Source organism: Scyliorhinus canicula, chromosome 13 (assembly GCF_902713615.1).
Source record: "Scyliorhinus canicula chromosome 13, sScyCan1.1, whole genome shotgun sequence".
Taxonomy (NCBI): Eukaryota; Metazoa; Chordata; class Chondrichthyes; order Carcharhiniformes; family Scyliorhinidae; genus Scyliorhinus; species Scyliorhinus canicula.
Window position 1 is genome coordinate 132034480 of NC_052158.1, and position 17075 is coordinate 132051554.

At 48.2% G+C, this 17075-nt stretch overlaps 1 protein-coding gene across 1 annotated transcript in view; it reads left to right on the forward strand.

Moving 5' to 3' along the window:
- LOC119976167 (D-beta-hydroxybutyrate dehydrogenase, mitochondrial-like) overlaps positions 1-5367 on the forward strand; it is a 47008-nt gene extending 41641 nt beyond the window's left edge. The window contains exon 5 of the mRNA XM_038816442.1: positions 4528-5367. Coding sequence (XP_038672370.1) covers positions 4528-4997 — 470 coding nt within the window. The 3' untranslated portion in view covers positions 4998-5367. The remainder of the gene's footprint in view (positions 1-4527) is intronic.
- Positions 5368-17075: the final 11708 nt, after the last annotated feature.

Below are 17075 nucleotides of genomic sequence, written 5' to 3' on the forward strand. Positions count from 1 at the left end.
TAACAGGAATGCGGAATATTTGGCTAATGGTAAAATTCTTGGTACTGTGGATGAGCAGAGGGATCTCGGTGTCCATGTACATAGATCTCTGAAAGTTGCCATCCAGGTTGATAGGGTTGTGAAGAAGGCCTATGGTGTGTTGGCCTTTATTGGTAGAGGGATTGAGTTCCGGAGCCATGAGGTAATGTTGCAGCTGTACAAAACTCTGGTATGGCCGCATTTGGAGTATTGCGTACAGTTCTGGCCGCCTCATTATAGGAAGGATGTGGAAGCTTTGGAACGGGTGCAGAGGAGATTTACCAGGATGTTGCCTGGTATGGAGGGAAAATCTTATGAGGAAAGGCTGATGGACTTGAGGTTGTTTTCGTTAGAGAGAAGAAGGTTAAGAGGTGACTTAATAGAGGCATACAAAATGATCAGAAGGTTAGATAGGGTGGACAGTGAGAGCCTTCGCCCGAGGATGGAGGTGGCTAGCACGAGGTGACATAGCCTTAAATTGAGGGGTAATAGATCTAGGACAGAGGCCAGAGGTAGGTTTTTTACGCAAAGAGTGGTGAGGCCGTGGAATGCCCTACCTGCAACAGTAGTGATCTCGCCAACATTGAGGGCATTTAAAAGTTTATTGGATAAGCATATGGATGATAATGGCATAGTGTAGGTTAGATGGCCTTTAGCTTTTTGACTTCCCATGTCGGTGCAACATCGTGGGCCGAAGGGCCTGTACTGCGCTGTATCGTTCTATGTTCTATCTCACCCATCGAATTCATGTGCCATCAAAAAGATCAGTAAACTACAAGTGGTCTTAGAATGCCATCGATGGAGAGATCAGCAACCAACTAAAATTAAAGAGGGAGAATACAAATAGTGGGAACCTAGGGGAATATGAGAAAATAAGAGGTCAAGCAAATATAATAATTTTTACATTAATAATGGTTAATCAGAGGGTAGCCTTTTCGGTGGGGAAAATTCTGATAGAGCTGAATGCGAGGTACGTGGTGCTTAGTGGATTGTTAGCAGGTGCACAGGTGGTGCTGGTCAATGTATATGCCCCAAGTTGCAGCTTTGATTAATAAGTTGTTGTCTTTGATCCTGGATTTGGATTCACACCAACTAGTCAGGGGTGGGGACTTTAATTGCCTATGAGACCCCTGCCTGGATAAGTCAAGGCCTAAGAGGTTGAGACCTTCTGGGATGGTGAGGACACTGTTGACCAGCATGGAGCAGATGGGGGAGCAGACCTTTGTAGATTTCTACACCCAGGGAGGAGGGATTTTTCGTTCTTCGTGCTTTTTATGACCATGGGGTTAGTCGCTTGTTGGTGCACCAGTTGCGGTGCGGAAGGCGGCCTCTTGGGAAAACATGCAGCTTAGGGATGTTGGGGCGGACTGGTCTCTGCCCTGGCCAAGGTCAATGAGGTGTTTTATCAGAACATTTACAAGTCGGAGCCCCCAGATGGTGGATCCTCGATGTCAGAGGTTTTAGATGGTTTGTTTAGTCCGGTGGTGGAGCAGGAGAAGTGGGGAGAATTGGAGGCTCCTCTTACTTTGGAGGAGGTTATGGAGCGTGTGGGATTGATGCATTCGATGACGGCAGCAGGGCCGGAAGGGTTCCCAATTGAAATTTGTAGGAAGTTTGTCGGGTTGGTGGTCCCGCTGACGATCTGTTGCTGTGTCTGACGGACCCTGTCTCCAGTGCAGAGGGGGGAATGAAGCTGCTTGAGAGGCTTGGCTCTTTCTCTGCATTCAAATTAAACCTGGGTAAAAGCGAATCTCCCAGCGAGGGGATCCAAAATGGGGATCCTGCCTTTTTGCTTGGCCAGGTCCAGTTTTCGTTATCTGGGAGTCCGGCTAGCCCATGACTGGGTCTTGCTACAAAGTTAAATTTTAGGGCCCTGGTTAAAGCGGTGATATAAAGAGATGGAATAACCTCCCCCTGACTTTGGCAGGGAGAGTTCAGTCACTCAAAATTAATATCCTCCCAAGATTTCTATTTTTGTTTCAGTGCCTTCCAGTTTTCCTTTCAAAATCTTTCTTTGCAGGAGTCTACAAGATGATCTCATCTTTCATTTTGGCGGGCAGGACCCCACGGATCCACAAAGTTTTTTTTTGCAAAGGGATAAGTAATTAGGGGGCCGAGTGTTGCCCAACCTGGGCGGCAAGCATTGAAATGTTGCTGGGGTAGTATAGAGGGCTGGAGTCCATGTGGGACAGATGGAGAGGAATGACTATAAAGGCACCAGTTTGACAGCATTGGTCACGGCTCCCCTTCTGTTTTTCCCGATGAAATGGACTGCCAATCCGGTGGTGGTGGCTTCCTTGAAAATATGGGGACTGTTAAGATGGCAATTTAAACTGGCTGCTGTGACCGTGCTGGCCCCAATTTGTGGAAACCATGGGCGAGATTCTCCGCACTCCCGACGGTGCGGAGAATAGCGTGGCTCGTAAAATTTTACGGCCACGCTGTTCCGACGCCCTCCCGCTATTCTCCCCCCCCCCCCCCCCAACGCCCAACTCCCGACACGAATCGCTGCCGCCGTTTTTTTTTACGGCCGGCAGCGATTCACAGCTGATAGATGGGCCGAGTTCCCAGCCCTTTACGGCTGTTTTTACGAACGGCAAACACACCTGGTCTGGCCGTTCGTAAAAATGGCCTTAAACACTTGCATTTTATAACCATGGCACCGATTGGCACGGCAGTACCACGGCTGTGCCAAGGGTGCCATGGGCCCGCGATCGGTGGGTACCGATCGCGGGCAGCGGGCCCGCGCACTATTTGTCCTTCCGCCACCCCGCAGTATCCATTCGCGGGGTGGCTGAGGGGCATCCCGGCCCGCGCATGCGCGGGTTTCGCGCAAATACGCGATGACGTCATCCGCGCATGCGCGGGTTGGAGTCTTCCAATCCGCGCATGCGCGGCTGACGTCATATGACGCGTCAGCCGGCGCTAACTCGGGCAAGCGGGTTTAACGAAATTCGTTAAGCCCGTGATGCCGGAGCTTACGGCGTCGGGCTGCTAGCCCCGACCGGGGACCAGAATCGGTTCCCGGTCGGGAAGGGGGGGGGGGCTGGCGTCAAACCCGCCCGGATTTGACGCCAGCCTTACGATTTCTCCCCATATGGGAGAATCTCGGCCCATCTCTTTGTTCCGGCAGTTTTGGATTTGTACTTTGGGGCTTGGAGGGAAAGCGGTTAGATCGGGTTCGTGACTCGTTTGTAGGGGTACGTTCGCTAGTTAGGAGGAGTGGTTGGAGAAGTATAAGCTTCCAAGAGTTAATCAGTTTCTATACTACAGGTATGTAACTTTATTTGCAAGAAGGTCGCGTCTTCCCTTTGGCTCCCGCTCTCCTCGCTCGGTGGTTGATGTAGGGGAGGGGGTCGAAGATCGATGGCCGGCTGGTGTCGACAAAGCAGGTGGGAGGAGAGTTGGGCAGGGGTTTGAGGTAGAGATGTGGAGCGAGTTTCTATATAGAGCCAACTTGACCTCCTTGTGCACTAGACTCTGCCTGATTCAATTCAAGGTTGTGCATAGTGGGTTTTTTGCAGACATAGGGGGGTAGCTGCGAGTGGTGCTCTAGTCCGGCGCATCATGCATATATGTTCTGGGCCTGCAATAAGTTTGTGAGCTTCTGGATCTCCTTCTTCAGCGCCATGTTGGGAATTCTTGGAGTTGATTTGGGACCATGTACTTTGGTGGCTAATCATGAGAACTCGGGTTTACCGGAGTTGCAAACAGGGGCAAGGGCTGATGCGCTAGCCTTAGCTTCCTTAATAGCCCAAAAGCGAATTCAGTTTGGTTGGAAGCCTTCAACCCCTCTCAGCACAGAGGCATAGTTTTTATTTTCTTTTTAACTTTTTAAAAAAAATTTAGAGTACCCAATTATTTTTTCCAATTAAGGGGCAATTTAGTATGATCAATCCACCTACCCTGCACATCTTTTGGGTTGTGGGGGTGAAACCCACGCAGACACGGGGAGAATGTGCAAACTCCACACGGACAGTGACCCAGGGTCGGAATTCGAACCCTGGTCCTCAGCGCCGTAGACAGCAATGCTAACCACTGTGCCACCGTGCTGCCCCCGCAGAGGCATAGTTAAGTGACCTGATGGAATTTCTGCACTTGGAAAAAAATCAAGAATGTAATGAGAGGGACGCAAAAGGTTCTGTCTGAAGGGACAGCCGTTTATTTCCTATTTCAGGGAGTTGGTTGTCGTCAGGTGCTGGGGGGAGGGGGGTTGAAATATTATTAACTTTTGAAAGTATATGGATGTAAAGATGTTACATTGATACACGTGTGAATAAAAATATTAAAAATAATTTATGCATACTACTTTCATCAGTAATATGTTGCAATCTTGCAATATTCTGTGAATGAAATGGATGCATCTCAGTAAGAAATTAGAATTCTGAACTGAAGGCCGGAAAGCATCTGTGTGACCAGACCTGGCCTAAGAAGGAATTGGTTGCTCTCTGTTAATTGAATTTGAAATAACGCTAGTTTTTTGTTTTTTGCTGTTTACGATGTCTGCAGGTCGAGTTGTAAATGTTGCCAGCATGTTTGGACGCATGGGCCTAGCGAGCCACTCTGCTGACTGTATTTCAAATTATGGAATGGAGGCGTTCTCGGATTGCCTGCGCCACGAACAGCGGCGTTGGGGTGTTAAAGTCAGCATTATTGAGCTGGGAAACTACATCGCTGCCACAGGAATCCTCAATCGCAATCATGTTGAAAGCATAGCTGACCGAATGTGGAATGAAGCTGCTGAAATTGTACATGAGGATTACGGGAAGGCTTATTTTGACCGACAGACAGTGATCATGAAATCTTTCTGCAATAGCAGTTCAAAAGACGTGTCTCTTATTATTGCTGACATCACTGATGCACTAACTTCTAGATATCCATACAGCCGCTATGAATCAATGAATGCCTATTGGTGGATCCGATTGCACATATCGGCCCACTTACCTACCCCAATAGCTGACTGGTTATACAAACTTTAACCACCTTGCCAGGACATTGCCAGAATGATCTACTTCCAACACCATGCCAATGTCATCGTGCTTCCAGCTCCTTTTCATTACCTAGTGCCACTAAAACTCTAACACAAGGATACTTAATGGAATTGCACAAAATTGATCAATGTTCTATTTTATAGGTTTTATATAAGTACTAAGTCTAATGTAATTATTTTTCATGTGAACACATTATGTGTTTGATACAGGGTAAAAGGTACGGAAGACCTGCTGTTTACTTTTTCACGTAATATATATATGTAATTCCATTCCACAGTGGGGAAAAATGTGCTTTGTTCTTCAGTATTTTTACATATGTGTGATATTATTTGTTGAATAAAAAAAATTCAGATGATTAGTTGCTGCACATTTTTCCTTTTTGTTCCCCCCGCCTTCCCTCAGTCATCGGTACCCCTTCAACTCACCATTTACAACTAAGAGATTGTTGAAGGTCTTCTCAGAGAACACTGCCCATGTTCTAAAGCTGGCCATGAGTGAAAATTTACTCTCCCTCCAAGTGAAGCTGTGGTAAATACTTGGCCCATTCCCATTCCCACGTTTGAGAAAGAAACTGGAGGATTGGAGTACAAATTTGCATACTTCACTGCATGATGTAGAATATCCGATTTTAAATCTTCACAACTGTGGTTGTGTGGGGCACACTTTATTGCTGCTAGCATAAAATGTCAGGCTGTAACCATGGCTGTGGATTAGTGTGCTCAGAGGCTGCAATTTGAAGGTGGTTCCCCTATGGGACCTTGTACCATTAGGCTGACAATTGTACTCCTCAATCTCATATAGAACATGAGGCGAACAATCGACCTCCACCTCCTACGAGGCACCATGGAGGGTGGGGTAGGTCTAATATTCCGCTCGGGATTTACAGGGTGGGAATGTGTTATAACCTTAATGGAGGTCCTGGGATCAGGTCTATACAATTTCCCGTGACCTCTCCGGAATACGAACTTCCCCTTTTAGACAGGCAGGCCTTCCCCTTTAAGGGGGCTGCGTTTCCCCTTTACAGGGGGAGCCACAGTTGTATAAAAACCACGGCCTAGGTGCAGGTCTGGGAAGGAGACCCTTCGGGGAGTGGAGAGCATTATAATTGTATTGAAATAAACCTTGTCCTGTAGTTTCTATTTCTGTCTTATTTGTTCTGGCTATCTCGGATACCAAGATTGTGGGGGTGAGGCCTGACCCACCATACTCACATGTTCTGTGCATGCCCCAGTCTTGTAGGGTTATGGACAGCCTTCTTTGAGGCAGCGTCCAAGGTTGTGGCAGGTATTGGGGTGTCAGACCAGCCAGAACCATCCATGGGAAAGGGGGCGGATGCCCTTGCCTTAGCTTCTCCCATCGCCCATTGAAGAATCCTGCACGGCTGGCAATTGGCAACACCACCCACAGCTGCAGACTGGCTGGCAGGTCTGTCAGAATTTCTCCACCGGGAGAAAATCAAATTTGCTATTCATGGGTCAGAGGGTGGCTTCCGCAAAACGTGGAGGCCATTTGCCAACTTGTTCCAGGGCCTGTTTGAAGCCAACAGCCAATAGAGCGAGGGGAATGGGTGGGGGGGTGGGGGGGCACACTGGAGCCAATGAGACTGCACGGAACAGACAGGGATGGGAGAGGAGGGGGAGGCTGGAGAATGGCCGAAACAGGAAATTTCTTGTATATTGTACCCGATGCACACCTTGTCTACTGTACAGTGTATAAAATGAAAAACTGCAATAAAAACATTCAAAAAAAACTTTGCTGTTTTTGCCTGTGTGGAAACTCCAAGTTACAGTAAAACCACTACCTTTAAAACACCCATATTTAATTTAGTTTTAATCTATGCTGGGGGGTGGGGGGTACTTTGGCTAGGAATCCGTTTCAAGCAATTGGCAATAGTCCACTGCCACCAATACCATGAGACAATTGACAAACAACAAAAATAAGTTTGATTGGAGGGGGAAGTTTCTGCGTATTGCATGACTACTATGTACTAGGTGAAGGTTACTTTGCACTTCAAAGCTTATCTTAACTTGTTTTGGTACTGTGGCCATGAACGGGATAAACACATCCAACTGTCTGCAACTTGAATACAATATATTTGCTGACATTGGGTCGAAGTTAACAGTGAAGTTCACTGATGATATGTGTCAAGGTCTGGTCATTTGCACAAAAAGAAACACAAAGTGACATCATTTGCACATGATGGCTTATTAAAAAAAAGTGCTTTATTTTGTGTGAATCTAATGTTCTGTTTCTGCTGTATGTTCAGTCGAGCTTCATTTGATCTCAAGTTAATTTTTATTTTCAGATGGACTTAGGAACATGGGACTTAGGAGCAGGAATAGGCCATTCAGCCCTTCAAGCTTGTTCCGTCAATTGACAAGATCATGATTCATCTGATTGTGGTCTCAGCTCCACGTTCCTGTCTCTCCCCCCCCCCCCCCCCCCCACACACACAGACACCCTTGATTCCATTGGCTATCAAAGATCTAATTAATTTAGCCTTAAATAAGAGAATTCTGCAGACTAATGACCCCCTAATATAAATTCCTCATCTCGGTCTTAAAATGGAGACCTTTTCATTTTTAACTGGTGTCCCTGGCTCTCGTCTTCCCCACAAATGGAACCATCTTCCCACCATCCACCCTATCAGGTCCTTTTGGAACCTTACTGGTTTCAATCAGCCCGCTGTGTGGTTTGTCCCTTTATGGGGTGATCTGCCGAGAGGGTCACATGAACTGGGTAACCAATCAGAAACCAGGCTAAACTGGGTGGAGATCTTCCAAGTACGGGAAGAGGCACCGCCTGAGTTAATGAAGAAGTATGAGAACCTTTTTTTTGCGGCGAGTTAGGGAAAATAAAGGATCTCCAGGCGACGATCTATGTAGATCCAGAGGCAGACCCTCATTTCTTTTTGAGCTGGGCCAGTACCATGTGCCTTGTGAGAAAGGTTGGGCACGGAATTAGAGAGATTGGAAGAAGTGGGTATTATCCAGCCAGTTCAATTTGCGGAGTGGTAAGCACCCATGGTCCCCTTGATAAAGCCTGACCACATCTGTGGAGATTACAAATTAACAGTTAATCAGGCTGCCATGTTAGAGAAGTATCCAATCCCCAAAATTGAAGGCTTGTACGCAAACCTGGCTAGAGGTCAGTCTTACACAAAACTAGATGTAAACCACATGTATCAGCAATTTGAGGAAGATGAGACTTCCTGAGGTTATGTTATGAAGTGGTTAGCAATGCTGCCTCACTGCGCCAGGGACCTGGGCTCAATGGCTGAGGGTGTTGGCAGAATGCCCAACTCGCTGGGGAGGTTGCCCAGTACCAGGCTGACCTTGATGAGGTGCTGCGGGACATGTCCCGCCGGCAACCCAGGCTTGTCCCATGGAGTGGCGACGGTGAGCTCCCCTGAGTTCCACCCCTCTGATGAGGCTGTATCTCGCAGCCTGTACATGGGATCAGGGTGGCACAGCTGTGTACGTGCCACTGAGAAGTGCACCGGGGCACCCCAGCCCCAGAGCCCCCAGAGGATGCCCACCAGGGTCATCAAAGGCCATGGGACGAGGTAAACAGCTAGTTGCCTCCACCTCAGATGTGCGTTGTGGGGACACACCTAGACGTAGTGGTAGAGCTAGGAAAGCAAATCATCTGGAGGATAACTGAGGGCACCAGCAAAGTGGGGAGAGGATGGGGAGGGGTAGGTAGGGGGGGGGGGGGGGTGAGGAGGGTGGGGGGCACCATTGGGAGAGTAAAACACAATAAACACCCTTGACAACAACCAGAATGATGCCCCTGTCACTTTCTTCCGCAATGCAGCCTGACCTCCGAACACTTGGCCCATCTCTCCAGGCATCTCCCCCTCCCCATAGCACTCACCCACCCTCTGGCCGTGAACATGTCCCCGGAGCTGTGTCCCATTCCCTGAGTGTTTGGATGTTGGCTGCTGTGTGTGTGGTGTTGCCTCCCGCAGTGTTCAAGCACAGTGTTCATACATCAAGGTGTGATTGGAATACGAGGCAATGAGCCCCACATGCTACATGGCCCGCCCACCCACAGGTATCCACTTGGGTTGTGTGAAGTGCTCACTTGCCCACGATTGCCAATTCGCTATTGGCGATACCTTCAGCCGCAAGGCCAGAAGCCTCGGCAGACGGTGGGGGTTATGGGTGTGCGGTAGGTAGACGGGCAGGGGTAGAGTTGGCCTGGAATGGGTACACAAGATCCAGGGGTTGGCATGCTGGTGCCGCAAGTGGTTTCCCCCTAGCGACCCCCCCTTCCTATGGCAGCCCACCCCTTCCCTCCCCTCCGGTGCCATCCCCCCACCCAGCCGAGGGTTCCCCCACCCCCCGCCGAGCACTGGGGCGGCAAGCCTGTGAGCAAAGATGGCGACTCGCCTCCTTGGCTCCCCACAGAAGCCCTTCCGCCAGGTTCACGTTCTTCAAAGGAGCTATAATCGGCGCCAGCGCGAGCACTTGCTGGGGAGGCCACTGAGTGACAGGAGGCCGTCAGATATGGGGTGGCTCCCGTTAATTTTATGGAAATGGAGCTTAATTGGTTTCTCACCACGCTACGGCGAGATCCCGATTTTGCCGAGGGGAGCGCGCCAGTTGAATCGCAAACTGTCGCCTGGCACAGTTCTCATTTTCGGCCACTGGCTGTTCACTGGCCTCATTTTGCTCGAGTGAGAGTGTAACGAGGCTGGAGAATCATGCCCTCTATGATTCTATGATCTATGATAAACACGCACAAAGGTTTGTTTCAGTATAGATGGCTACCCTTTGGTGTGTCGTTGGCATGTTCTATTTTCCAGGGAACAGTAGAAAGTCTATTGTAACGGCTGCCATATGTCACAGTATAACTTGATGATGTTTTGATAAGTGGATCATCAGTAGCTGAGCACCTAGTCAACTTAGAGGAGGTGCTAAAGAAATTTCAAGCAGTTGGCGCACACCTCAAGAAGGAATAATGGAATTAGCAAGTCACTGAGGAAGCCTACCCAGGGTATCACAAGGATCAGGGATACACAAGGATTACACCCTATGGAAGACAAGGTCAGAGTAGTAAAGGAGGCATCGGCTGTCCGAAACATATCTGAGCTTGTTATTTTTAGCAATGGCGAATTGCTATGGCCATTTTCAACCATTGGTTGTGACATTATTGGTTCATAGATTTCATAGAATTTACAGTGCAGAAGGAGGCCATTCGGCCCATCGAGTCTACACCAGCTCTTGTAATGAGCACCCTACCCAAGCCCATACCTCCATCCTATCCCCATAACCCAACCTAATACTAAGAGCAATTTGGACACTGAGGGCAATTTATCACGGCCAATCCACCTAACCTGCACATCTTTGGACTGTGGGAGGAAACTGGAGCACCCAGAGAAAACCCACGCACACACGGGGAGAACGTGCAGACTCCACACAGACAGTGACCCAAGCCGGGATTCGAACCTGGGACCCTGGAGCTGTGAAGCATTTGTGCTAACCACTATGCTACCGTGCTGCCTTTGCAGAAGCTACTGAAGAAGCACCAGCATTGGGTTGGAATACGTCCCAGGAAGAAGCTTTTAATGGGGCAAAGCAATTGTTACATTCATAGAGTTCATTGGTGCATTTCAACCCGTCTAGCTCTGGTTAACCTTTCAAAGAAAAGAGCATTATTTCACCGTACTGGCTGATGCTGACAAATTTGTGCACAGACACGAACTGGGGAGGCTGCAAACAAAACAAACTTTAAAGGGTAATTGTGTGGGATAAAACTGCCTTATTTTCCAGCTGTTACAAGTATAATAATCATAAACTTTATTCAGCTTACATTAACACTGCAGTGAAGTTACTGTGAAAATCCCAGAGTCGCCACACTCCAGCACCCATTCGGCTACACTGAGGGAGAATTCAGAATGTCCAATTCACCTAACAAGCACATCTTTCGGGAGTTGTGGGAGGAAACCGGAGCAACCAGAGGAAACCCACGTAGACATGGGGAGATTCGCACAGACAGTAGAGGAAGCCAGGAATCAAACCCGTGTCCCTGGTGCTGTAAAGCAACGGTGCTAACCACTGTTCCACCCATCCAGGAAGGAGGGGGTGAGAGCGGTAGGATGCAGATATGAGAGAGGAGGAGGAGGGATGGGGAGGAACACAATTGGTGGGGGAAGGTAAAGATCGCTCCCAGGGGGAGGGGCACCACACTAGAGAGCAGGCGAGCACAAGGAAGTACGGGGAAAAGGGGGGGGGGGGGCTGCTGCAGCACAGCTCACAACGGGAAGGAAGTGCCTGGAAGAAGGGGGGGGCTAAAATTCTCAGTGGGGGTAAGAAGCTGGGGGTGGGGAGAATGCTGGTTGGGATAGGGTGGACAAGGCGACAGCATTTTGCATGGCCCCCAAACAAAGGCAAACAAAAGACAAATGTGCAGGGGCGCATTCAGGAGGTAAGTATCATTGACTCCGCAGGGGGGGGGGGGGGGGGGGGTGGACACAGAAACCACCTCCCCCACTTATCTGGAACATCAGTGGACTTAACAGCCCAGTGAAAAGATCCAGAGACTGCCCATTTGAAAAGTTTGAAGGCCGATGTACTCTTCCTCCAAGAGACACACCTGAGGGAGAAGGACCGACTGTGGCTCAGAAAGAGCTGGGTAGGGTATACATACCAGTCTGTTCAACAAGAGGATGGATGGCACTCACACTGACAAAGACGGTTACAGAGTCAAGGGAAAGGTATGTTGTGGTTAGTGGTGTCCTGAAAGGGGCACCAGTGGTCCTTGTAAACATGCACGCTTCCAACTGGGATGATATGGAATTCATAAAGAAAACCCATGGAAGAAATCCCCAACGTAGCCGCCATCAACACATGGGGGGGGGGGATCTTCAACTGTTTACAGGATCCATGGGTGGACAGTTCCAGCACCGAAGCAGGTAGATAGTCAAACATGACGAGAGAGTTGAATGCCTTCATGAAGCAGATGGGGGCAATGGACCCACAGAGGTTCACCCACTCAAGGGAGAAGGAGGTTTTCTCCCGGGTAAACCGGGTCTATACTAGGATTGACTTCTACGTAGTGGGAAAATTGGTGTTTCCAGGGATGATATGAGCGGAGTACTCCGACCGTGCTCCACATTAGGTGGATGTGAGGTTGGAGATGGACTGGAGCCTCCATGGAGGCTAGACCTGGCTCTCCTCAGTGATCAGTATAGGCAGCACGGTAGCATTGTGGATAGCACAATTGCTTCTATGAGCATGAAGACAAAGTTAGCTGCCTGATCGCTCATCAGCTGAAAAAGAAGGCAGCCAAGAGGGAAATGGCTCAGCTAAATGATAGGAGCAGCAAACTAGTTGAAGAGTCAGAGCAAATTAACGAGGCCTTCACAACCTTCTACCGAGCTCTGTACACCTCAGAGTCCCCAAAGAGGAATAGAAGATGAATCAGTTCCTCAATGGACTTGACAGGCCGGTCATGGGGGAGGACAGGAGATGGGAACTGGAACCACCATTGGAACTGAGGGAAGTCATGGAGAACATAAACTCCATGCAGGCAGGGAAGGTGCTGGGCCAGATTCCCGGTGAACATTTATAAACAATTTGCACCAGTACTGGGCCTGCACCTGTGGGAGATGTTTGCTGACTCACTATTGAGGTGAACCCTGTTGGTGCAGGCCTCAATATCATTGACCCCAAAAAAGACAAAGACCCGACAGAGTGTGGGTCTTACAGACCCATCTCACTCCTTAATACTGATGCCAAGATCCTGGCGAAGGTCCTGTGAGGCACCTGGAGAGCTGCATGCTGGAGGTAGTTGTGGAAGATCAGACAGGCACTATTAAGGGCAGACAGCTAATAGCAAACATCAGGCGCTTGCTGATCGTGATTGTGACCCCATCCGGGGAGAGAGCACCAGAGGTGATCATCTCCCTGGATGCAGAGAAGACCTTTGACTGCATCGAATGGAAGTACCTCATTGAGGTACTGGAATGATTTGTGTTTGGGTTGGGCTAGGGTTCACCTTGTGGGTGAAACTACAGTACAGTGCTCCCATGGCGAGCATATGAACGAACACCACCAGCTCTGGATACCTCCGGCTGCACCGTGACACAAGGTCCCTGCTACTGTTTGCCCTGGCAATTGAGCCACTAGCGATCGCTCTCAGTGAGGCAAAGGGGTGGAGAGGTATCCAAAGAGAGGACAGAGAGCATAGAGTCTCACTGTACGGATGACCTGCTCCTCTACATCTCGAACCTCCGGGCCAGCATGGAAGGGATAATGAAAGTCCAAAAGGAGTTTGGAGTCTTCTCAGGTTACAAACTTAACCAGAGTAAGAGCGAAAGCACCCACAGAAAACACGGGACAGGTAGAGGAGAAGAAAACCGCAAGAGACAGTTTGCTTGTAAATTACTGCCAGAATCGCAGTGCCTCTGAATTTTTGTAAATACATGTGTTGGCTCTGTCTTGTTATGTAACATTTGCAATAACTGTGAAAACCCTAATAAAAATATATATTTAAAAACATTGCTCAGCAATAAAAACACTGGGGGGGGGGGGGGGTAGTTTAGATTAGAGTAGGGGGTCAATAAGGGTGGGACCTGTACTGTACGGCTTTTGCACTATGTTTATAGTTTCATGTATATTGGTTATTTTGTTATTGTTACTATACCAAAAATACCTCAATGGAATGTTTATTAAAAATATGAAATAAAAACACTGGATATTTGACATTGATTGACTCGAGGTGAATTGTTTGGTATCGGACAGAGGATGCTGAGGGTCAGTGCCAATAATCAGCTGTGCTTTATTGATAGCTTGTAGAAATGATGGAATAAACTCTTCACATTTAGGTTAGTAGAAGATGATGCAATGTAGAGTTCCACCAATCAGGGAGCAATCTTTTCCAGGCCCAGGAGTTTTAAACAATTTGACATGTGTTACGACACCCTGGGCCAGTGCGCAGTCAAGTCCAGCCCCACTTGATCTGGAGTGGCAACACGATTGAGTTAACCAATAATTCTTAGAAACATACCCAAAGTCTTTGGCCCTCAGTTGCCAATAATTGCAGTCATTAGGCTTGTAAATTTAAACACAATTATTTTTTATTCATAACAAGAGCTACAATGAAATATACAGCAAATAAAACTGATTACATTTGTTCATGTCTTTGTAGGTTTAGGAATACATCAACTCACAGCCTTTCTGGAGAGCGGGGAGCAGATCCTTGTCTGTGTGCCCAGGCCTCAACTCTGCTTTCCTTCAGTCTCTGGAAATCATCCCACTCACGCAGGATCCAATCACCACCTGTTACCAGGCAGAATACGGCATTTTGGCCAAATCATTGGCCACCAGTCAACCAATCAAACCGAGCCCCATCCCATCTCCCGGGTGCCACAAACTCTGAGTCCAAAGTTTGTAGCACCATATACTATGTTGCAACTTCTTGAATTCCTCATTCTCTCTGCTGCTTGACTTAAAGATACATGTCCATTAAGCATCCAGGGATGAAAAATTATACTGGCAAAAATAAAGGGGAAATAATGGAATCAGGAGGATGGACCCTTACACGTCCTGGAGTAGGCTTAGTGCACGAGTGCAAAGGAGGAAGAACATTTCAGGCTTTGCAGGTCTAAGTAAAGAAAGTCAAGGGCTGATTGAGATAAAGGTCCCCTTTTGCACGTCAATGCAGTGGAGTAATGGGGGAAGAACCTGCCCGTTGCACACTCAATTCATCATATATCCTCATTCACCAGTCCAATTGGAAATGACAGAAAATTAGGTTGAGACAGAAAGGAATGGTGAAACACAGATATTAACCTGTGATGTCAAGATAACTAAAAGAGAAGCAGAAGCACTTGCATCAATTCTTTTCATGAGGGTGAACAACCAATATTGATAAAATAAAGTAAGTGGAAATCAGAACAACGACATGCTGGTTTGACATAAACTGGTGTGCATATCCATCTTCAATTCAAGCCACACTTTCAAAATGACCCTTTTTGCTTCAGTTAGAATAAATTGTTAATTATGTGTTCCCATTAGAGGACAGATCAGCATAGGCCTCCTTGACCATTACGTCTGGCCCCGCACTTGCACCGGGCACACACAAAGCGCAAAGTCGCTAATGGCCAAGTTTGGGGACGGTGCGCATCTTGCCGTCTGACTCATCGACCCAAGGTTTACCGGCACAGCGTAACGTCCAGCCACAGAGGGACCAGGTGGAGGCGAGGACAGGCAATACCCATCTCCACAGTGGCAATGCTGCCTCACAGCTCCATAGACTCGGGTTCAATTCTGGCCTCGGGTCACTGTCTGTGTGGAGTTTGAACTTCCTCTCCGTGTCTGTGTGGGTTTCCTCCGGATGCTCCGGTTTCCTTCCATGGTCCAAAGATGTGTGGATTAGCTGGATTGGCCATGCTAATTTGCCCCTTAGTGTCCAAAAGTTTGGTGGGGTTACTGGGTAACGGGGATAGAGTGGAGATGTGGGCACAAGGAGTAGTGCTCTTTCAAGGGGCGGGGCAGGCTCAATGTGCCCAATGGCCTCCTTCTGCACTGTAGATTCCATGATCCCATACCCCGTAACCTCCTAACACCTGCCACCGGGTCAGCTTACAAAAGGGGGGAATTTGCATGGCCACCGAAAATACTCAGGCAGCTGTTGCCCCCAAATTTTGCACCATAGTAATGTAGTTTAAGCACAACATAAATAAAACAGAGCTCCGCACAATATATCACAAGACCAGCATTCACACTCCGAACATCGAGTCAATTCAACGTAAACGGTGTCAGTCACACGCACATCAACTCAATAGAGGCTCTCGGCTCAAAACCCGCAGCTGTTCAGCAACCATCAGCACCTATGTAGAACATTGCTGTCTTACAGCACGCTTTGCCTGGAAGAGTATCTCAAAACCAACGTCGCACCCACAACCCAGACAGTAGCCCTAGGGGGCAGCGGCAAACTCACAAACAGACTCCCTGGTGGACAGCAGGTGGAGAGACAAAAACGTCACACGGCCTCCACCAGAAGTCGCCTCCGATGATGCCACTTCCGGTACTGATGGACAATACAATTGGATCCCGGAATGTACGCAGCATACGCGCTTCACAAGCCGGCATCAGAAACCTTCGTACGGCGCTCACCTTCCGTCTCAACACAGGATCCGGAAAAGGCATCGCAGCAACAAAATCAGTCCATAGCTCAGTCGTAGAACAGATTTTCAGGGAGGTGGCCGACAGCTCCAATACTCCCTCATCGCCAATATAGTAACAACAAGGGGAGTCCGGCGAGTTCACAGCTTTACAGTGGCACATACATAGGGGCTGGTTACACATTACCGGAAACTTACTCCTTTTTGTCAGCTACTACAGAGGCCGACCTATTATACAAATTCTGGTTAATTCCCGGTTCAATCAGGGCAAGGGAACAACCATGCCTAGCTGAATGAACCTTGTACATGTCACATGCAGGTTATCATACAGGCCAACTGAATTATTAAATCTTAAAATGCCTTGGAGATTTTTTTTGCTTGTGATTCTTCTCATCTGTATGAATGCCCCGAGGATGTTCAACTAATCCTGGCACTACACAGAGAAGTGTTCAGGCCAAAGAGCAGGTGACTTAGGAGAATTGACCTACGGCACAGTAAATAAAAAAGTTTTTGAGAAGATTTTGAAAGACAGGAGAGAGGCTGAAAAGGTTTATAAATGGATTCCCTGTGAGTGGAGTCAAGGTAGTTGAGATGCCAGGAGGGAGAGAAGCACAGTGATCCCGAGACAAGCGGATATGGGGCACAGGTGGCTGTGGGTTTCTAGAATTTAATTTTCCAAGAGTCCCCAGGCTAAATTTTGTGAAACTCTGTACGAATGGCAGGACCTCACCACGACCAGCAATTCATGCAACATTGCCTGGGATTTATTCTTTTTACTGACAGCGTATATATCTGTGCAAAAAGTTGATCTCATGTAAAAGTTGACCCCATGATCTTTGGCTGAAAAAGCTGTAATTTTGCAAATTCCTCATGTAAAAGCTGACCCTGGTTTTCAGGGATCAAAGCCCCAAAAGCACTTAGAACCGAAGTGT